The 23,718-nt window shown below is 47.6% G+C and overlaps 1 protein-coding gene across 1 annotated transcript in view; it reads right to left on the bottom strand.

The window, feature by feature from the left end:
• Nucleotides 1-2,215: 2,215 nt before the first annotated feature.
• Nucleotides 2,216-23,718, bottom strand: part of ankdd1a (ankyrin repeat and death domain containing 1A) — a 152,367-nt gene continuing 130,864 nt past the window's right edge. Inside the window, exons 14-16 of the mRNA XM_070859137.1 lie at nucleotides 18,065-18,131; nucleotides 11,761-11,892; nucleotides 2,216-5,686 (exon numbers count right to left, since the gene is read on the bottom strand). Coding sequence (XP_070715238.1) covers nucleotides 5,625-5,686; nucleotides 11,761-11,892; nucleotides 18,065-18,131 — 261 coding nt within the window. The 3' untranslated portion in view covers nucleotides 2,216-5,624. The remainder of the gene's footprint in view (nucleotides 5,687-11,760; nucleotides 11,893-18,064; nucleotides 18,132-23,718) is intronic.

Consider the following 23,718-nt stretch of genomic DNA (forward strand, 5'->3'; position numbering starts at 1 on the left):
CAAAGATGGGAGGAAAAGCAATGTGTGAGGAGGACACAAAAAATCTACAGGCTAAGTGAATGGGCAAAAATTTGGCAGAGTATAATGTTGGAAAGTGTGAGGTCATGCACTTTGGCAGAAAAAAAATCAAACAGCAAGTTATTATTTAAATGGAGAAAGATTGCAAAGTGCTGCAGTACAGCGGGACCTGGGGGTAATGGTGCATGAAACATAAAAGTTTAGTATGCAAGTGATCAGGAAGGCCAATGGGATTTTGGCCATTATTGCAAAGGGGATGGAGTATACATAAGAACACAAGAAATAGGACCAGGAGTAGGCCATACGGCCCCTCGAGCCTGCTCCGCCATTTAATATGATCATGGCTGATCCGATCATGGACTCAGGGCCACTTCCCTGCTCGTTCCCCATAACCCCTTATCGGTTAAGAAACTGTCTATTTCAGCCTTAAATTTATTCAACTTCCCAGCTTCCACAGCTCTCTGAGGCAGCGAATTCCACAGATTTACAACCCTCAGAGAAGAAATTTCTCCTCATCTCAGTTTTAAATGGGCGACCCCTCATTCTAAGTTCATGCCCTCTAGTTCTAGTCTCCCCCATCAGTGGAAACATCCTCTCTGCATCCACCTTGTCAATCCCCTCATAATCTTATACGTTTTACATAGAAACATAGAAAATAGGTGCAGGAGCAGGCCATTCAGTCCTTCTAGCCTGCACCGCCATTCAATGAGTTCATGGCTGAACATGAAACTTCAGTACCCCCTTCCTGCTTTCTCGCCATACCCCTTGATCCCCCAAGTAGTAAGGACTTCATCTAACTCCCTTTTGAATATATTTAGTGAATTGGCCTCAACTACTTTCTGTGGTAGAGAATTCCACAGGTTCACCACTCTCTGGGTGAAGAAGTTTTTCCTCATCTCGGTCCTAAATGGCTTACCCCTTATCCTTAGACTGTGACCCCTGGTTCTGGACTTCCCCAACATTGGGAACATTCTTCCTGCATCTAACCTGTCTAAACCCGTCAGAATTTTAAACGTTTCTATGAGGTCCCCTCTCATTCTTCTGAACTCCAGTGAATACAAGCCCAGTTGATCCAGTCTTTCTTGATAGGTCAGTCCCACCATCCCGGGAATCAGTCTGGTGAATCTTCGCTGCACTCCCTCAATAGCAAGAATGTCCTTCCTCAAGTTAGGAGACCAAAACTGTACACAATACTCCAGATGTGGCCTCACCAAGGCCCTGTACAACTGTAGCAACACCTCCCTGCCCCTGTACTCAAATCCCCTCGCTATGAAGGCCAACATGCCATTTGCTTTCTTAACCGCCTGCTGTACCTGCATGCCAACCTTCAATGACTGATGTACCATGACACAGGTCTCGTTGCACCTTCCCTTTTCCTAATCTGTCACTATTCAGATAATAGTCTGTCTCTCTGTTTTTACCACCAAAGTGGATAACCTCACATTTATCCACATTATACTTCATCTGCCATTCATTTGCCCACTCACCTAACCTATCCAAGTCACTCTGCAGCCTCATAGCATCCTCCTCGCAGTTCACACTGCCACCCAACTTAGTGTCATCCGCAAATTTGGAGATACATTTAATCCCCTCGTCCAAATGATTAATGTACAATGCAAACAGCTGGGGCCCCAGCACAGAACCTTGCGGTACCCCACTAGTCACTGCCTGCCATTCTGAAAAGTACCCATTTACTCCTACTCTTTGCTTCCTGTCTGACAACCAGTTCTCAATCCACGTCAGCACACTACCCCCAATCCCATGTGCTTTAACTTTGCACATTAATCTCTTGTGTGGGACCTTGTCGAAAGCCTTCTGAAAGTCCAAATATACCACATCAACTGGTTCTCCTTTGTCCACTTTACTGGAAACATCCTCAAAAAATTCCAGAAGATTTGTCAAGCATGATTTCTCTTTCACAAATCCATGCTGACTTGGACCTATCATGTCACTATTTTCCAAATGCGCTGCTATGACATCCTTAATAATTGATTCCATCATTTTACCCACTACTGAGGTCAGGCTGACCGGTCTATAATTTCCTGTTTTCTCTCTCCCTCCTTTTTTAAAAAGTGGGGTTACATTGGCTACCCTCCACTCGATAGGAACTGATCCAGAGTCAATGGAATGTTGGAAAATGACTGTCAATGCATCCGCTATTTCCAAGGCCACCTCCTTAAGTACTCTGGGATGCAGTCCATCAGGCCCTGGGGATTTATCGGCCTTCAATCCCATCAATTTCCCCAACACAATTTCCCGACTAATAAAGATTTCCCTCAGTTCCTCCTCCTTACTAGACCCTCTACCCCTTTTATATCCGGAAGGTTGTTTGTGTCCTCCTTAGTGAATACCGAACCAAAGTACTTGTTCAATTGGTCTGCCATTTCTTTGTTCCCCGTTATGACTTCCCCTGATTCTGACTGCAGGGGACCTACGTTTGTCTTTACTAACCTTTTTCTCTTTACATAGAAACTTTTGCAATCCGCCTTAATGTTCCCTGCAAGCTTCTTCTCGTACTCCATTTTCCCTGCCCTAATCAAACCGTTTGTCCTCCTCTGCTGAGTTCTAAATTTCTCCCAGTCCCCGGGTTCGCTGCTATTTCTGGCCAATTTGTATGCCACTTCCTTGGCTTTAATACTATCCCTGATTTCCCTTGATAGCCTCGGTTGAGCCACCTTCCCTTGCCCATCCACAGTCAACCCCTTAAGTATCATTCGCCAATCTATCCTAGCCAATTCACGCCTCATACCTTCAAAGTTACCCTTCTTTAAGTTCTGGACCATGGTCTCTGAATTAACTGTTTCATTCTCCATCCTAATGCAGAATTCCACCATATTATGGTCACTCTTCCCCAAGGGGCCTCGCACAATGAGATTTCTAATTAATCCTCTCTCATTACACAACACCCAGTCTAAGATGGCCTCCCCCCTAATTGGTTCCTCGACATATTGGTCTAGAAAACCATCCCTTATGCACTTTTGATAAGATCACCTCTCATTCTTCTGAATTCCAATGAGTAGAGGCCCAACCTACTCAACCTTTCCTCATAAGTCAACCCCCTCATCCCCGGAATCAAGCTTGTGAACCTTCTCTGAACTGCCTCCAAAGCAAGTATATCCTTTCTTAAATATGGAAACCAAAACTGCACGCAGTATCCCAGGTGTGGCCTCACCAATCCCCTGTAAAACTGTAGCAAGACTTCCCTGCTTTTATACACCATCCCCTTTGTATTAAAGACCAGGATTCCATAGCACAGCCTAAAATACAACCCACAGCACCGTTTGTTAATTGGGGAACCGTTCCTTCTTGCATGGTCGCCTCCAGCCAGAGCTCTCCCCAGTCAGGAGTAGCGGCTATCCCGTGGGAGCCACTGCTCAGGAATCCGCACCTCGACGATCGTGGACTCATGTGGCTGGACAGGAAGAGAGCCCTGGCTGCCAAGGTGACGAAGAGTCGGAGACGTACTGGATGGCTCAGAAATGTTGGTACACAGGACCTCCTGGCATTATATCTGCTCACGGCCGATGCCAGCGGGGAGCTAAACACCGCACTCGGCTCTGACTCCACCAGGTGTGTTGTGGAGCCTTGAGCCTGTGCAGTGATACTTTACCCCAATCAGACAGAATTGCTCCCAGGGGCCAGGCTCTGAATCCCCCCTCGGGTCCCTCCACCTCACAACTCGAGGCATCTCTCAGAAATCCCCTCCCACTCTGCATAGAGGCATTTCCTGAATGGGCTGCTCCTTCACATTCTCCACTTTCTTGCCCTCGTCTTCCATCCGGACACTCTGACGTTCCATCTCACTATCTGGACACTCCCCCACATCCATCTCACTATCCGGACACATCCCCACATCCATCTCACCATCCGGACACTCCGACGTTCCATCTCACCATCCGGACATTCCGATGTTCCACCTCACCATCCGGACACTCTGACATTTCATATTGCCGTTGGGTGGGGCGGGGTTCTGGGAGTGGTCCTCTGTTCCATGGGGGATCTGGGATGCACGGTGCATGTTTTTATGCCACGTTATGATCTCCCAGGCTGCCTGGATTGAGTCCGTGTTCCATGTGCACACGGGCTGAGAGGTTGCAGCCCCTCAATCTCTGGCTGTACTTCCGTCCCACGCTCCTGACCTTTGGTCACCCAGTGTGGAGGGGAGCGGGCAGGTCGGATGAGCTCCTGGTGGGACCGCTCCTTGGCCTGGCCAAGGTGGATAATGGCTGGACATGAGATGGGGGTGGGGTCATGGCATTTTGTGTTTATAAATAAAAGTAGTGATGAGCATTTGCTCGTATGCAAAATGGATTGGTTCAAAGTGAAGCACATTGAACAATAGTGTGACTGTTGCTGATTGAGAAATTCTTTTCATTGAAATGTATAAAAGCGGTTACTGCCACAAATTAATCTAATTCTTCTCCGTTGGGCATCACTCAGTCTCGCGAGGGAACACCGTCACATTAAATGCCAGAACTGTTCCTTGATGGCCATTGACAATTCATGACATATTGTAAGAGTACCAGGAATATGTGCAATAAAATGTGGGGTCAACATTGAGCATCGCTGACCCTGGGGCAGAGCAAATAGTGCCAATGTGCTTAGTATAAATGGCAACACATTGCAGCCACTGTGAACAGAATGGGTTGTTTGGATTATTGTTCCGGATGGGAGGGCAGTGCACAGGCAGCAAATCTTTATGTTTTAAAAGAGGAAAATTACAAAGGGGGAAAAGATTGGTGGTATTTGTGGCTCCCGCTGGTGCGCTGAGGGACGCTAATGGGCGCTAACGACTTGTCGCCCAGGCGTGGCGCTGCTACTAACCCTGTGAAATTCCGCGGGAGTTTAGCACGGTGGTAGCCGGTTGCGCCCCATTCCACAGCGTCGCCGATGATGATGTCACCCATTTTTGCCCCAGAGTGAAAATTCGGTGGTGCTCCCTGAAGCTGCTGCTCGTGGGGTGAAAATTAAAGGGGAGGTGCAGCCATTGTTGTTCAATCGCGGGGTCCGGTGCTCCCCCTGTGCCCCGGGCTGCTGTCACAGCGCCCCGCTCCCCAGTAGTCCCGCGATGGCCCCGTTTCCCGCCCGCAGCTTGGCCTGCCTTTAATGAAGGGGCGGGTCCCACCTACGCGCCAGCGATATGTCGTGGCCAAAGCTTCAGCCTTTTCTCTCTGAGCTTTTTGTGAAGCAAGGCTTCGTGAGGTTCCAATGGGACTCACACAAATTATCAAAGGTTCCTACAAACGTGACCTATCCGCGTTAAAATATCAGCAGTCCTTTCTTGGCACTTTGACTTCTATATTATTTCAGTATGTTGAGTAGCCTAATAGAAACAATAAAGATCTATAATTGCTATCTGGCTTGCCTGGTTCTGATTATCACTAGTGATGGGACTTTGCCCGTTGCTATGATTTGCACAGTTGATATGTTGATCAAGTAGTCCATCAGTAAAGCCAAGGTGAGCTCACACTCAGTTCGAGCTTGGAACACTGTTGATCGATGCCTGAGGTTCAGTACTCGGGACCACATCTACCCTCCGTCTCCTGCTCATGGTCACCAAGTTCTGCAGAGTCTCCAAATCTTCAGAGGACACAGTTCCTCAGACATCACATCATTGTACACTTCCTGGGAGAACTGCAGTCAGCATTTGCTTTTCTTCTGATACTTTCTGCAAATTAATGTAATAAATATAATTAACAAAATGAGAAATAATTACAGAAATGTATTTTCCAGCTATATCCTGCACTAAGTGTTTTTTGCACTTTGATATCATAGAAATTTGCAGCTTGGAAGGAGGCCATTCGGCCCATCGTATCCGCGCCGGCCGACAAAGAGCTACCCAGCCTAATCCCATTTTCTAGCTCTCAGTCCATAGCTCTGTAGGTTACGGCTCTTCAAGCGCACATCCAAGTATTTTTTTAAATGTGGTGAGGGTTTCTGCCTCTACCACCCTTTCAGGCAGTGAGTTCCAGACCCCCACCATCCTCTGGGTGAAGAAATTTCCCCTCAAATCCCCTCTAAACCTTCTACCAATTACATAAATCTATGCTCCCTGGTTGTTGACCCCTCTGCTAAGGGAAATAGATCCTTCCTATCCACTCTATCTAGGCCCCTCATAATTTTATACACCTCAATAAGATCTCCCCTCAGTCTCCTCTGTTCCAAAGAAAACAACCCCAGCCTATCCAATCTTTCCTCATCGCTAAGATTCTCCAGTCCCGGCAACATCCTCGTAAATCTCCTCTGTACCCTCTCTATTGCAATCACATCTTTCCTGTAATGTGGTGACCAGAACTGCACGCAGTACTCCAGCTGCGGCCTAACTAATGTTTTATACAGTTCAAGCATAATCTCCCTTTGTTCCTCTACACTTCTCAGTGTCTTACCATTTAACGTGTATTCCCTTGCCTTGTTAGCCCTCCCCAAATGCATTACCTCACACTTCTCCGGATTGAATTCTATTTGCCACTGTTCTGACACTTTAATAATCGCCAGCCTTCCTAGTGCCTCCTCTTTATCTACTTTTCTCTCATGCAGTATCCCAACAACCTCTTCGTTTACCACAGCTTTGGCAAAGTCCTCTTCCTTGGTAAACACCTGTCATGTATGTACATGCTGTTTGTAGCCACCAGATGGTGTCATTGTTGGAGGCCACTGAGCAGCACATGGTGCTGCTCAGGTATAAAAGGCCAGCCATTTTGTGAGTCAGGCAATTTGGGCTGTAATAAAGAAGAGCCAAGGTTATACCTTGCTTAGTTTAAACAATACTCAGTTTGAACCTTTATTGCATACATAACATTTGGCAACGAGAATACAAAAACCTTTGTTTGCAAAATGAGCATGATTGGATTTTTAGAGTGATTCATGGAGGGAGAAGATTGGGCAAACTTTGTGAGCTGTTTGAACCAGTACTTCGTGACCAACAAAATGAAGGGGGTCGACGATGCAGATCGGTGCCGGGCCGTGTTCCTCACTGTGTGGATCAGATCTACGGTCTGATAAAGAATCTACTCATGCCTAGTGATCCAACAGAGAAAACGTACGAAGAGTTGTGTACATTGGTACGGGTGCACGTCAAGCCAGACAACAGCATCATCTCGAGATACGGGTTTTATACACACGTTCGACCGGAGGGCCAGAGCACGGCGGAATTCGTTGCTGACCTGAGATGTCTAGCGGGACTGTGCAAGCTCGGGACAGTACTGGCAGACATGCTGCGGGACTTCTTTGTTATCGGTATCAACCATGAAGTGATCCTGTGCAAACTTCTGGCGGTGGAGGAGTTGGATTTAAAAAAGGCCATCCACATCGCTCAATCATGTATGACAACGGAAAGGAGTTTAAAGCAAATATCGGTGAAGAACTGAACCTCGGCAAGTACAGTAAATGCGATTGATTCGGCGTTCGGCAGAGCGGCACATGGCAGGGCTATCCGGCTGCGTTCGCGAAACCTGTGGCTGCCCAAAGTCCGCCAGCGAGAATGTATCCGACTTCTCCGTGTTGGCGTTGTGGGGGAAACCATTGGCACCAGCAATGCCGATTTAAGCAATATAGTTGCAAAGGCTGTCTGAGAGTGGGGCATCTTCAGCGCAAGTGTCTGCAGATGAGCAAGCGTGCTGCGACACATCACATGGAGGATGATGGTCAGACTAGCGCGGATCCGGATACGCAATCTGAGATACCAGAGGAGGAAATGTATGGACTGTACTCTTTCATAACCAAAAGTAAACCAATTTTGATTAATGTGAAGTTTAACGGGATACCGGTATCGATGGAACTGGACACAGGGGCGAGTCAATCAATCATGAAGAGAGGGCATTTAATAAGCTGTGGGATACTAAGACTGTGAGGCCCAGGCTGAACCCTGTTCACGCTAAGCTGCGCACGTACACCAAAGAACTGATAAAGGTGATTGGCAGTGCACAAATTAATGTGTCGTATAACGGTGCGGTTCACGAGTTACCGCTGTGGATTGTTCCAGGCAATGGCCCAACGCTGCTCGGCAGGAGCTGGTTGGAGAAAATCAGATGCGACTGGAACGACATAAAGGCATTGTCATCGGAGGAAGACACATGTGACCAAGTATTGAGCAAGTTCCCCTCGCTGTTCGAACCGGGTATCGGCAACTTCACGGGAGCCAAGGTGCAGATCCACGTGGACTCGGATGCAAGACCCGCCCATCATAAAGCTCGGGCAATGCCGTATATGATGAGGGACAAGGTCGAAATTGAACTGGACAGACTCCAGCGTAAAGGGATCATATCACCGGTCGAATTTAATGAATGGGCCAGCCCCCTGTACTGCAAAGTGATGGCACAGTCAGAATCTGTGGAGACTACAAGGCTATGATCAACAGGGTTTCGAAACAAGATCAGTACCCGTTACTGAAGGCTGATGACTTGTTTGCGATGCTAGCCGGAGGGAAGTCGGTCACAAAACTGGACTTGACGTCAGCCTATATGATGCAGGAGTTGGTCGAGACGTCAAAGAGACATACGTGCATTAGCACGTACAAAGGACTGTTTATTTACCACAGGTGCCCGTTTGGAATTCGCTCGGCTGCAGCAATATTCCAGAGGAATATAGAAAGTCTACTGAAGACCGTTCCCAGAACCGTCGTGTTCCAAGATGACATCCTGATCACCGGTCATGACTCCAAGGAACATCTGAACAACTTGGAAGAGATTCTGCTGCATTTGGAAGAGTGGGACTCAGACTTAAACACTCGAAGTGTGCCTTCATGGCACCGGAGGTCGAATTCCTCGGGAGGAAAATCGCCGCTGATGGCATCAGACCTACTGACGTGAAAACCAAAGCCATCAAGAAGGCACCCAAGCCTCAGAACGTGATGGGGCTGCGTTCGTTCCTGGGTCTACCCAACTACTTTGGTAACTTCCTACCTAAATTGTGCAGCTTACTTGAACCACTGCACATGCTATTGAGAAAAGGCAACAACTGGGTGTGGGGCGCATTGCAAGACAGAGCTTTCGAGAAAGCCACTAAACTGCTTTGCTCGAACAAGCTGCTGGTACATTATGACCCATGTAAACATTTAGCTTTGGCCTGTGATGCATCGTCATATGGAATTGGTTGCATGTTACAACAAGCCAATTAGTTGGGGAAACTTCAACCTGTCGAGTATGCATCCAAAAGTTTGTCTAAAGCAGAAAGAGCCTACAGTATGGTCGCAAAAGAAGCTTTAGCGTGTGTGTACGGTGTTAAAAAGATGCATCAATACCTGTTCGGACTGAGGTTTGAACGAGAGACCGATCACAAGCCGCTCATTTTGTTGTTTTCCTAGAGCAAAGGTATCAATACCAATGCTTCATCGCGCATCCAGAGGTGGGCGCTGACATTATCTGCCTATGATTGTGTCATTCGCCACAGACCTGGCACAGAGTATTGTGCCGATGCTTTGAGCCGGTTGTCGTTGCCCACACCGGAGGTGGAAACGCCGCAACCGGCAGATTTAATATTAATCATGGATGCTTTTGAGTGAACAAGGGTACCCTGTCACGGCTCACCAAGTTAAGACCTGGACCAGCCAGGACCCGATTTTATCGGTGGTAAAGGGTTGCATCCTCAAAGGAGATTGGTCTGCCATACCTAAGCAAATATGCGAGGAGGCCAAACCGTACATTCATTGCAAGGACGAACTGTCTATTCAAGCAGATTGCATATTGTGGGGCAATCTCATTGTAATGTCTAAGAAAGGGAGAGAGAAGTTTGTGCGTGAGTTACACAGCACACATCCTGGTATAGTGATGAAGAAGGCCATCACCAGGTCCCACGTATGGTGGCCAGGAATTGATTCTGAGCTGGAAGCATGTGTGCATCAGTGCAACACTTGCATGCAGCTCAGCAAAGCACCAGCAGAATCGCTGCTGAGTCTGTGGTCGTGGCCGTCCAAACCTTGGTCCAGGATCCATGTAGATTTTGCAGGTCCCTTCCTGGGCAAGATGTTTTTAGTGGTGGTGGATGCTTATTCGAAGTGGATAGAGTGTATAATCATGTCATCCAGCACATCCACGGCAACCATAGAGAATCTCAATGTCATGTTCGCGACACATGGTCTGCCTGATACAGTGGTGAGCAACAATGGGTCGTGCTTCACCAGTCAGGAGTTTCAGGAGTTTGTAAAACTCAACGGCATAAAACATGTAAGGCACCATTCAAGCCTGCGTCCAACGGGCAAGCAGAACGTGCAGTACAAATTATGAAGCAAAGCATGAGGAGAGTAACCCAAGGGTCACCGCAGACCCACTTGTCTTGCATACTGCTGAGTTACAGGACAAGATCCCACAAACTCACAGGGGTCTCGCCTGCTGAACTCATGATGAAAAGAGGTCTTAAGACCAAGTTATCTCTTGTCCACCTGGATTTAAGTAATCATGTTGAATACAGAAGACAGAGTCAACAAGGGTACCACGATCGTGCAACTGTGTCACGTGAGATTTCTGTTAATGATTCTGTATATGTGTTGAATTATGGTCAGGGTTCCAAATGGATCGCTGGTACGGTCATGGCCAAGGGGGGCATCAGAGGATTTATTGTCAAGCTCAAGAATGGGCAAACTTGCAGGAAACACATGGATCAAACAAAGCTGAGGCACACAGACGAGCCAGAACAGTCGGACGACAAAACCGTTGCCGACCAACCAACCTACCAGCAGCCTTCAGAGGACTCAAGGGTCATCAGTGAACCCGGAATTTCCATCACTGACCTGTTCAATAAAAATGGGCTTGCAATTCCTGACATGGCCACTGCCACCCCCAACAAGTCAGTCATCCAGCCACCAGCCACAACAGACTCCGCACATTCACCCAAGGCCAGAATCGCACCGGACCGTCTCAACCTGTGAAAGACTGTGATAAGATCTCAGAGGAGGGTATTGTCATGTATGTACATGCTGTTTGTAGCCACCAAATGGTGGCATTGTTGGAAGCCACTGAGCAGCACGCACATGGTGCTGCTCTGGTATAAAAGGCCAGTCATTTTGTGAGTCAGGCGCTTTGGGCCGTAATAAAGCAGAAACAAGGGTGTACCTTGTTCAGTTACACAATACTCAGTGTGTACCGTTATTGTATACATAACATTACCGATCCAAAGAATCCATTTAGTATCTTAGCCTTCTGCATCCACCAGTAATTCTCCAATCAGCCCCACCACTCGTCTGACAACCCGCTTACTGTTAATATGCCTATGGAGGCCCTGTGGATTCCCGTTTATGTTCGCCCCAATCTATTCTCGTACACTTTCTTTGTCCTTCTTATTTCCTTTTTCATTTCTCCTCGGGACATTTTATATTCAGCCCGATTCTCCCTTGTATTATCAAGCTGACATCTGTCCTACTCCCTACTCTCTCACTCCTTCGTCATCCAGGGTGTTCTGGCTTTGGTTGTCTCCCCTTTCCCCCTCGACTGTACCCCAACCATCTCCTCTTTAAAGACCACCCTTGCTCCATTACATTTCTGCCTGCCAGTCTTTGACTCCAATTTACCCGGGTAGATCCCTCCTCAATTTGCTGTATAGTCTGATAGCTCCTGTACTGAACACATTTGATGCAACCTGCTGCTGATCAATGTGTGAGCTGTGATTGTCTGTCTTCGATACTAGTGCAGCATTTCAGTATCACCGGCAGACAGCTTAAAACTGATGATCACAGTCTCTCAACCCAACTAGTGTTACATTGGGCAATGTAGCCGCCATCTGAAGCGGTTCTTCTGATAAAGTATCAATTACCGGCCAGGTCGTTCCTGCCTATTGCCACGAGGCCTTCATACAGCCCTTTAATTGGGTTTTCTCCTGATGTGATCACACCGGGCAGCCAATTCAGCAGCATTCTGTGCCCATGTTCCTTGTAACTTTTGGAACCTGTTGATAAAAAGTAGAAGTATCTTTAAATATTGCACACTGACCATGTGTCCTTATACAGATGAAAGCAGCTGCATTATTTCAAATATAACGGCATATTTGACAAATGTACAAGCAACAACAGCGGACTGCTCACCAGCTTAGTAACCGAGGTGCTGCTTTAATACTAATAACGTGTATTTATGTAGCGCCCTTAACGTAGTGAAACGTCCCAGTGCGCTTCACAGCAGCGTTACAGACAGAGTCACAGAGGAAATTAAGGCAGATGACCAAAAGCTTGTTTAGAGGTCGGTGTTAAGGAGGAGAGAGAGGCGGAGAGGTTTCGGGAGGGAGTTCCAGAGCTTGGGGCCCCGGCAGCTGAAGCCACGGCCAACGATGGTTGAGCAGTTATAATGAGGGATGTTCACGAGGCCAGAATTTGAGGAGCGTAGATATCTTGTGGGATTGTGAGGCTGAAAAAGATTACAGAGATAGGGAGGGGCAAGACCATGGAGTGATTTGTAAACCAGGATGAGAATTTTCAAATCGGGGCTTTGTTTAACCGGGAGCAATGTAGGTCAGAAAGCACTGGGTGATGGGCGATGGGTGATGGGTGATGGGTGATGGGGACTTGGTGCGAGTTAGGACGCGGACTGCTGCGTTTTGGATGACTTCAAGTTTACGTGGTGTGGAATGTGGGAGGCCGGCCAGGAGTGAGTTGGAGTAGTCAAGTGAGAGGGACGGGCTGGGATCGACGCTGGTTATTCTGAACAATGTGAATCCTGGGGGAATCGCACCCAAGGGTGGGGAAGGGGGTGAGGCAGGGTAATCGCACCCAGGGGTGGGGGAGGGGAATCGCACCCAGGGGTGGGGGAGGGGGAGGGGAATCACACCCAGGGGTGGGGGAGGGGAATCGCACCCCGGGGTGGGGATGGGGGGGGGGGGGAGGGGAATCGCATCCAGGGGTGGGGGAGGGGAATCGCACCCCAAGGTGGGGGGGGGGGAGGGGGTGGGGGAGCGGAATCGCATCCAGGGGTGGGGGAGGGGGGAATCGCATCCAGGGGTGGGGGAGGGGGGAATCGCACCCAGGGGTGGGGGTGGGGGAGGGGAATCGCACCCCGGGGTGGGTTTTTGGGGCCACTGCTACACTGGACAGTAGTGTGTTGGTGCCAGCGGAGATGTTGGAACGGTTGTGCATGATGTGCCTCGGGCTTCCCGCTGCGGGTGATGATGCCGCGAACCACACAAGGCCAAATATGGGCAGGTATATTCTTAACCGATAAGGGAATAAGGGGTTATGGGGAGCGGGCAGGGAAGTGGACCCAAATCCATGATCAGATCAGCCATGATCGTATTAAATGGCGGAGCAGGCTCGAGGGACGAATGGCCGACTCCTGTTCCTATTTCTTATGTTCTTATGACATACTAGTGACACAAACATGCTTTCTCAGTGGAGGATAACAAAAGGCAAATGACAGAGGGATATTACAACAGTTACTGGACGAACCTGAGGACAAAAGCACGGCTTGTGGTGGACTGCACCCGTGGATTGTCAGTGAGATTAGGGAGGAGAGGCAACGGCCAGAGATAAATATTCAATAGGAAAGGAACAAATGTAATTCCTATATTCAAACAGCAAGGCAGAACTAAAAACCTGTTTGCATACTGTCAGAAGTAAGAAAGATAATGGAATCTTTGCTAAAAGATTAGATAACAAAACATCTTGAGATGGAGAGTATAATAAAATATAGTCAGCAGCGATTTCTAAAGGGAAAGTAATGTTTGATTACATAAAACATGAGAATTAGGAGCAGGAGTAGGCCTCGAGCCTGCTCCGCCATTCAATCAGATCACGGCTGATCATCGACCTCAACTCCAGTTCCCTGCACTATCCCCATATCCCTCGATTCCCTTAATATCCAAAAATCTATCGATCCCTGTCTTGAGTATACTTGAAGACTGAGCCTCTACAGCCCTCTGGGGCAGAGAATTCCAAAGATTCACCACCCTCTGAGTGAAGAAATTTCTCCTCATCTCAGTCCTAAATGGCCGACCCCTTATCCTGAGACTGTGACCCCTGGTTCTAGACTCCCCAGCCCGGGGGAAACACCCTCCCTGCATCTCCCCTGTCAAGCCCTGTAAGAATTTTGAATCTTTCAATGAGATCACCTCTCATTCTTTTAACCGCTTAAGAATATCAGCCGAGTCTACTCAATCTCTCCTCATAGGACAATCCCCCCATCCCAGGAATCAGTCTGGTGAACCTTCGTTGCACTCCCTCTATGGCAAGTATATCCTTCCTTAGGTAAGGAGACCAGAACTGTGCACAATACTCCAGGTGTGGTCTCACCAGGGCCCGATATAATTACAGTAAGAGGTCTTTACTCTTATACTCAAATCCTCTTGTAATAAAGGCCAACATACCATTTGATTTCTCAATTGCTTGCTGTACCAGCATGTTAACTTTCAGTGATTGGTGTACAAGGACACCCAGGTCCCTCTGAACACCAACATTTCCCAAACTCTCACCATTCAAAAAATACTTTTTTATTTTTCCTACCAAAGTGGATAACTTCACATTTCTCCACATTATGGGCCCGAGTTTCGGATGTCCTCCCAGAACGGTGCACTCCGAGAGGCCCGCCTATTTTTTAGAATATAAAAAAAAAATGCCTAAAACTTACCTGGCGATTCTCAGCGTCCAGCAGGACTGTTTCACAGTCAACACAGCGCAACACGAGCAGCTGGGGGCAGAGCTACAGCCCTGGGCTCAAAAGAGTGCCGGCAGCTGCGCACATGCGCAGTGGAGTCTGCACGCATGCGCAGTAACTCCTGGCCCTCCCAGCGCGGCCTGTCTCCGGGCAACCCTATCCCTGGCCGAAGGGACGTCGCGATGTTCGCCGCCCCTATCCCGAGTGAGCTCACCGTCCCTCGCCTCGAGGCCATTGCCGTTACCTCCTCGGGAATGGGGCCCGCCTGAACTCCTCCTCGGTGGCGGGGCCCGCCCGACCAGCTCTTCGGCAGGCTGTTGGAGGGCTCCCGGTGCTGCAGTAGGTGAGTAGAAACTTTAAAATTTTTCTTTATTGATTGATTTTTAATTTTTTTAAAATTTTTAATTTTTAAATTTTTTTTTTGATTGATTGATTTATTGATTCATTTATCATTTATTATTGACGATGGCTCTTTATTGGTAAAAGTGAAGTGTTTAATGTTTTGTAAAATCCCCTAACTTCCCTTCCACCCCCATCTCTCGCTACCCGCTAATTTCTAAAGTGTACAAAAGTCGACACGTACTCCATTCTAAGTTAGTTTGGAGTAACTTTTCGCTGGCTAAACTTGCAAAACAAGCGTAAGTGGCTGGTAACGCCCCCTTTTGAAAAAAAAATGTACTAAAACTAAACTATTCTAACTAACTAAAACTAAATGCCGAGAATTGCGATTTCTAAGATACTCCATACTAAACTAGTTGCTCCAAGAAAAATAGGAGCAACTCAAGCCAAAACTTGGGCCCAAAGTATTGCCATATTGGATAAGATAAAAATAGATAAAGAGGAGGCGCATAAAAGGTTTGCCGCACTCAAAGCTGAAAACACTCCCTGTCCAGATGGGATACATTCTGGGATACTGAGGGAAGCAGAATTTCTGGCCACAATCTTCCAATCCTCCTTGGATATGGGAGTGGTGCCAGAAAACGATGGGGGTTGCAAATGTTCAAACAAGGGGGGGGGGGGGGATAAACCCAGCATCCACAGGCCAGTCAGCCTAACTCGGGGGGGGGGGGGGGGGAGAGGGATAAACCCGGCATGTACAGATGTACAAGCTAGTCAGCCTAACTCGGAGGGGGGGGGGGAGAGGGAGAGAGAGAGAGAGAGAGGGATGAACCCGGCATGTACAGATGTACAGGCCAGTCAGCCTAACTCGGGGGTGGGGGTGGGGGTGGGGGGGGGGGGGGAGAGAGAGAGAGAGAGAGAGAGAGGGATGAACCCGGCATGTACAGATGTACAGGCCAGCCTGCCTAACTCGGGGGTGGGGGTGGGGGGGAGAGAGAGAGAGAGAGAGGGATGAACCCGGCATGTACAGATGTACAGGCCAGCCTGCCTAACTCGGGGTGGGGGGGGGGGGGGGGGGGGGGGAGCACTTTTAGAGACAATCATCCAGGACAAAATGAATTGGCGTTTGGAAAAACCTGGGATAATAAAGGCCAGCGTGGATTTGTCAGAGGCAAATTGTGCCTGACAAACTTGCTGGAGTTCTTTGATGAAATAACGGAGAGGTTGATGTATATGTGGACTTTCAGAAGACTTTAATCCTAAGGGCTTCAATGTTTCTAAAGGGACAGCGTAACTACAAAATCTGAGACTACAAAAGCAAACTTTGAACTCATGCACTGTACACCAAGTCCAGGTCATTAATATATATCAGAAAGAGCAATGGTCCCAACACTGACCCCTGGGGACACCACTGCATACTTCCCACCCATCTGATAAAGAAGCATGACCCAATACTCTCTGCTTCCTGTCTCTCAGGCGGTTTTGTATCGGAGTGGCCCCCTTTTGGTGCTGTATCATTCTATGGTTGTGGGAGGTCCAAAACTAGGGGCCATGCATATAGGGCACTAGGGGCCACCAATAATCCATTAAGGAATTCAGGGCAAATGTCTTTATCGTGGATAGAATATGGAACTTGCTACCACAAGGAGTAGTCGAGGCGAATAGCTCAGATACATTTAAGAGGAAACTAGTTAAAGTACTCTCTGGGAGGATTCAGGGAAGGGTCAATTTAAAAGCAGCAAGAGGAATGTCAAGGCTCTGGAGCAGAGCAGGGTTTGGGGTAAAATAGCAGAGTGGGTCAGGAAGGGACAGAGAGAGTAACAAAAGTCATAGGGCATCAGCGACTAACGTGACATCAGGGAAAAATAGAAAAAGTCAAAGCCAAAGGCACTATATCTGAATGTGCGAAACATTCACAACAAAATAGATGAATTAATAGCGTAGATAGAAATGAATCGGTTTGATCAATAGCCATTACGGAGACATGGTTGCAAAGTGACCAAGGTTGGAAATTAAATGTTCTAGGAAATGTAACTTTTAGAAGAGATCAGCAAAATGGAAAAGGAGGAGGGGCAGCCCTGATAATAAAGGATGGGAGAAAGACAGTAGGGAGAAAGGATCTTAACTCGGAAAATCAAGAAGTAGAATCAGTTTGGGTGGAGCTAAGAAACAACAAGGGGCAGAAAACATTGGTGGGAGATGTTCATAGGCCCCCAAACACTAGTGGTAATGTCGGGCACAGTATAAATCAGGGAATTAGAGGGGCATGTAACAAGGGCAATACAGTAATTTAGACTTTAATCTACATAGAGACTGGGCAAACCAAATTTGCAGTAATAGTGTGGAGGGCAAATTCATGGAATATACATGTCAGAGAGGCCTACAAAAGGCCGCAGGTCGGGAGGTGCATTGCTGAGTTGGGGGTCCGTGAGTCGGAGAGGCCTACAAAAGGCCGCGAGGTGCGTCACTGAGTCGGGAGTCCGTGAGTCGGAGAGGCCTACAAAAGGCCGCGAGGTCGGGAGCTGCGTCACTGAGTCGGGGGTCCGTGAGTAGGAGAGGCCTACAAAAGGCCGCGAGGTCGGGAGCTGCATCACTGAGTCGGGGGTCTGTGAGTCGGAGAGGCCTACAAAAGGCCGCGAGGTGGGTCACTGAGTCGGGGGTCCGTGAGTCGGAGAGGCCTACAAAAGGCCGCGAGATCGGGAGGTGCGTCACTCAGTCGGGGGTCGGTGAGGCCTACAAAAGGCGGAGCTTGTGCAGCTACAGGGAGAAGGCAAAAAAGTAGAAAGAAATAGAAAGGTGACGTCACAGCCAAGGGGGTAAGTGATTGGCTGGTGATTGGTAAGTAGTTTTTCTTTTTTCTCTTCTATATCAGTGAGCAACTTTTAGCACTGTTGTTGCCAATTTAAGTTAATCTAAGGGTTAAGTCATGGCAGGAGAGCTCGGACAAGTGTTATGCTCCTCCTGTACTATGTGGGAAATCAGGGACGCCTCCGGTGTCCCTGACGACTACGTGTGCAGGAAGTGTATCCGCCTCCAGCTCCTGACGGTCCACGTTGCGGAATTGGAGCTGAGGGTGGATTTACTCTGGAGCATCCACGATGCTGAGAATGACATGAGTAGCACGTGTAGCGAGTTGGTCTTACCGTAGGTGAAGGGTCCACAGCCAGTTAGGGAATGGAAGACCAGCAGGAAGAGCAGTGCAAGGAAGGTAATGCAGGGGTCCCCTGCGGTCATCCCCCTGCAAAACAGATACACCGCTTTGGGTACTGTTGAGGGGGATGACTCATCAGGGGAGTGCAGCAGCCAAGTTCATGGCACCGTGGCTGGCTGTGCTGCACAGGAGGGCAGGAAAAAGAGTGGGAGAGCGATAGTGATAGGAGATTCAATTGTAAGGGGAATAGATAGGCGTTTCTGCGACCGCAACCGAGACTCCAGGATGATATGTTGCCTCCCTGGTGCAAGGGTCAAGGATGTCTCGGAGTGGGTGCAGGACATTCTGAAAAGGGAGGGTGAACAGCCAGTTGTCGTGGTGCACATTGGTACCAACGATATAGGTAAAAAAAGGGATGAGGTCCTTCGAGACGAATTTAAGGAGCTAGGAGCTAAATTAAAACGTAGGACCTCAAAAGTAGTAATCCCAGGATTGCTACCAGTGCCACGTGCTAGTCAGAGTAGGAATCGCAGGATAGCTCAGATGAATACGTGGCTTGAGCAGTGGTGCAGCAGGGAGGGATTCAAATTCCTGGGGCATTGGAACCGGTTCTGGGGGAGGAGAGACCAGTACAAACCGGACTGTCTGCACCTGGGCAGGACCGGAACCAATGTCCTAGGGGGAGTGTTTGCTAGTGCTGTTGGGGAGGAGTTAAACTAATAGGGCAGGGGGATGGGAACCAAAACAGGGAGACAGAGGGAAACAAAATAGAGACAAAAGCAAAAGACAGAAAGGAGATGAGTAAAAGTGGAGGGCAGAGTAACCCAAGGCAAAAAACAAAAAGGGCCAATGTACAGCAAAATTCTAAAGGGTCAAAGTGTAATAAAAAGGCAAGCATGAAAGCTCGGTGCCTCAATGCGAGGAGTATTCGGAACCCAGGAGAGGGCTCTGAGCTAGTTAGCGTGGGTGAGAGCTCAGATGAACAGGACCCCAAGAAAGAATGCAAAAGACAGGAGGCAACAGAGCAGAGTAGCACTGGGGTAAGTGTAAACCACAAGGTGACAGGAAGGGACAATATGTATGAATATAAAGGGGCTGCAGGAGGGGTCAAAACTAAAAATCATGGTTTAAAAACTAGTATTAAAACACTCTACCTAAACGCACGCAACATTCGAAATAAAGTAAATGAGTTGACGGCACAAATCATTACAAATGGGTATGATTTGGTGGCCATTACAGAAACGTGATTGCAGGGTGGCCAAGACTGAGAATTAAACATACAGGGGTATCTGACAATTCGGAAAGATAGACAAGAAGGGAAAGGAGGTGGAGTAGCTCTATTAATAAAGGATGATATCAGGGCAGTTGTGAGAGATGATATTGGCTCTAATGAACAAAATATTGTATCATTGTGGGTGGAGATTAGAGATAGTAAGGGGAAAAAGTCACTGGTGGGCGTAGTTTATAGGCCCCCAAATAACAACTTCACGGTGGGGCGGGCAATAATCAAGGGGATAATGGAGGCATGTGAAAAAGGAATGGCAGTAATCATGGGGGATTTTAACCTACATATCGATTGGTCAAATCAAATCGCACGGGGTAGCCTTGAGGAGGAATTCATAGAATGCATACGGGATTGTTTCTTAGAACAATATGTTACAGTTCCTACAAGGGAGCAAGCTATCTTAGATCTGGTCCTGTGTAATGAGACAGGAATAATAAGCAATCTCCTAGTAAAAGATCCTCGAGGAATGAGTGATCACAGTATGGTTGAATTTGTAATACAGATTGAGGGTGAGGAAGTAGTGTCTCAAACAAGCGTACTATGCTTAAACAAAGGGGACGACAGTGGGATGAGGGCAGAGTTGGCTAAAGTAAACTGGAAACACAGACTAAACGGTGGCACAATTGAGGAACAGTGGAAGACTTTTAAGGAGCTCTTTGATAGTGCTCAACAAAAATATATTCCAGTGAAAAAGAAGGGCGGTAAGAGAAGGGATAACCAGCCGTGGATAACCAAGGAAATAAAGGAGAATATCAAATTAAAAACCAATGCGTATAAGGTGGCCAAGGTTAGTGGGAAACTAAAAGATTGGGAAAATTTTAAACGACAGCAAAGAATGACTAAGAAAGCAATAAAGAAAGGAAAGATAGATTACGAAAGTAAACTTGCACAAAACATAAAAACAGATAGTAAAAGCTTTTACCGATATATAAAACGGAAAAGAATGACTAAAGTAAATGTTGGTCCCTTAGAAGATGAGAAAGGGGATTTAATAATGGGAAATGTAGAAATGGCTGAGACCTTAAACAATTATTTTGCTTTGGTCTTCACAGTGGAAGACACAAAAACCATGCCAAAAATTGATGGTCACGGGAATGTGGGAAGGGAGGACCTTGAGAGAATCACTATCACTAGGGGGGGTAGTGCTGGACAGGCTAATGGATCTCAAGGTAGACAAGTCCCCTGGTCCGTCTGAAATGCATCCCAGGGTATTAAAAGAGATGGCGGAAGTTATAGCAGATGCATTCGTTATAATCTACCAAAATTCTCCAGACTCTGGGGAGGTACCAGCGGATTGGAAAGCAGCTAATGTAACGCCTCTGTTTAAAAAAGGGGGCAGACAAAAGGCAGGTAACTATAGGCCGGTTAGTTTAACATCTGTAGTGGGGAAAATGCTTGAAGCTATCATTAAGGAAGAAATAGCGGGACATCTAGATAGGAATAGTGCAATCAAGCAGACGCAACATGGATTCATGAAGGGGAAATCATGTTTAACTAATTTACTGGAATTCTTTGAGGATATAACGAGCATGGTGGATAGAGGTGTACTGATGGATGTGGTGTATTTAGATTTACAAAAGGCATTCGATAAGGTGCCACACAAAAGGTTACTGTAGAAGATAAAGGTACGCGGAGTCAGAGGAAATGTATTAGCATGGATAGAAAATTGGTTAGCTAACAGAAAGCAGAGAGTCGGGATAAATGGGTCCTTTTCGGGTTGGAAATCGGTGGTTAGTGGTGTGCCACAGGGATCGGTGCTGGGACCACAACTGTTTACAATATACATAGATGACCTGGAAGAGGGGACAGAGTGTAGTGTAACAAAATTTGCAGGTGACACAAAGATTAGTGGGAAAGCGGGTTGTGTAGAGGACACAGAGAGGCTGCAAAGAGATTTAGATAGGTTAAGCGAATGGACTAAGGTTTGACAGATGGAATACAATGTCGGAAAGTGTGAGGTCATCCACCTTGGAAAAAAAAACAGTAAAAGGGAATATTATTTGAATGGGGAGAAATTACAACATGCTGCGGTGCAGAGGGACCTGGGGTCCTTGTGGATGAATCCCAAAAAGTTAGTTTGCAGGTGCAGCAGGTAATCAGGAAGGGGAATGGAATGTTGGCCTTCATTGCGAGAGGGATGGAGTACAAAAGCAGGGAGGTCCTGCTGCAACTGTATAGGGTATTGGTGAGGCCGCACCTGGAGTACTGCGTGCAGTTTGGTCACCTTACTTGAGGAAGGAGATACTAGCTTTGGAGGGGGTACAGAGACGATTCACTAGGCTGATTCCGGAGATGAGGGGGTTTACCTTATGATGATAGATTGAGTAGACTGGAGTTCAGAAGGATGAGGGGTGATCTTATATAAACATTTAAAATCATGAAAGGGATAGACAAGATCGAGGCAGAGAGGTTGTTTCCACTGGTCGGGGAGACTCGAACTAGGGGGCACAGCCTCAAAATATGGGGGAGCCAATTTAAAACCGAGTTGAGAAGGAATTTCTTCTCCCAGAGGGTTGTGAATCTGTGTAATTCTCTGCCCAAGGAAGCAGCTGAGGCTAGCTCATTGAATGTATTCAAATCACAGATAGATAGATTTTTAACCAATAAGGGAATTAAGGGTTATGGGAAGCGGGTGGGTAGGTGGAGCTGAGTCCACGGCCAGATCAGCCATGATCTTGTTGAATGGCGGAGCAGGCTCGAGGGGCTAGATGGCCTACTCCTGTTCCTAATTCTTATGTTCTTATGTTCTAAGATGGTTTTCTTGATCAGTATGTTGAGGAACCAACTGGGGAACAGCCTATTTTAGATCTAGTCTTGTGCAATGAGAAAGGGTTAATTAATAACCTTGTAGTAAAGGGGGCTTTAGGGAAGAGTGACCATAAAATGAAAGAATTTTACATTAAGTTTGAAAGTGATTCAGTTAAATCTGAAACTAGGGTCTTAAATCTAAACAAAGGAAACAAAGTTGGTCTGAGGGGCGAGTTGGTTAAGATAGATTGGGAAACTACATTAAAAGGTATGACGGTAGACAAGCAATGGCTAACATTTAAAGAATACATAATTTACAACAAACATACATTTCTTTAAGGCACAAAAACCCCACAGGAAAAGTGATCCAACCGTGGCTAACAAGAGAAGTTAAAGATAGATATCATCATAAGCAGTCCCTCGGAATCGAGGAACATAAGAAATAGGAGCAGGAGTAGGCCATATGGCCCCTCGAGCCTGCTCCGCCATTTAATACGATCATGGCTGATCTGATCGTGGACTCGGGTTCACTTCCCCGCCCGCTCCCCATAACCCGTTATCGCTCAAGAAACTGTCTATTTCTGTCTTAAATTTATTCAATGTCCCAGCTTCCATAGCTCTCCGAGGCAGCGAATTCTACAAATTTACAACCATCTGAGAGAAGAAATTCCTCCTCATCTCTGTTTTAAGTTGACGGCCCCTTATTCCAACTTGCTTCCACTCCTGAAGTGAGTCATTAGGTGGCTGAATAGTCCAATATAAGAGCCATAGACTCTGTCACAGGTGGGACAGGTAGTCATTGAGGGAAGGGAAGGGTGGGACTGGTTTGCTGCACGATCCTTCCGCTGCCTGCGCTTGTTTTCTGCATGCTCTCGACGACGAGACTCGAGGTGCTCAGCGCCCTCCCGGATGCACTTCCTCCACTTAGGGCGGTCTTCGGCCAGGTACTCCCAGGTGTCAGTGGGGATGTCGCTCTTTATCAGGGCGGCTTTGAGGGTGTCCGTGTAACATTTCCGCTACCCACCTTTGGCTCGTTTGCCGTGAAGGACTTCCGAGTAGAGCACTTGCTTTGGGAGTCTCATGTCTGGCATGCGAACGATGTGGCCTGCCCAGCGGAACTGATCAGTGCTTCAATGCTGGGGATGTTGGCCTGAATGAGGATGCTGATGTTGCTGCGTCTGTCCTACCAGGGGATTTGTAGGATCTTGCGGTGACATCGTTGGTGATATTTTTCCATGTACATATCCACGTCTCTGAGCCATACAGGAGGATGGGTATTACTACGGCCCTGTAGACCATGAGCTTGGTGGCAGTTTTGAGGGCCTGGTCTTCAAACACTCTTTTCCTCAGGCGGCCGAAAGCTGCACTGGCGCACTGGAGGCGATGTTGGATCTCGTCGTCAAAGCCTGCTCTTGTTGATAGGAAGCTCCCGAGATATGGGAAGTGGTCCACAGTGTCCAGAGCCGAGCCGTGGATCGTGGTGACTGGGGGGCAGTGCTGTGCGGCGAGGACAGGCTGGTGGAGGACCTTTGTCTTACTGATGTTTATCGTAAGGCCTATGCTTTTGTACACCTCAGTAAATACGTCGACGATGTCCTGGAGTTCAGCCTGTG

Source organism: Pristiophorus japonicus, chromosome 17 (assembly GCF_044704955.1).
Source record: "Pristiophorus japonicus isolate sPriJap1 chromosome 17, sPriJap1.hap1, whole genome shotgun sequence".
Taxonomy (NCBI): Eukaryota; Metazoa; Chordata; class Chondrichthyes; family Pristiophoridae; genus Pristiophorus; species Pristiophorus japonicus.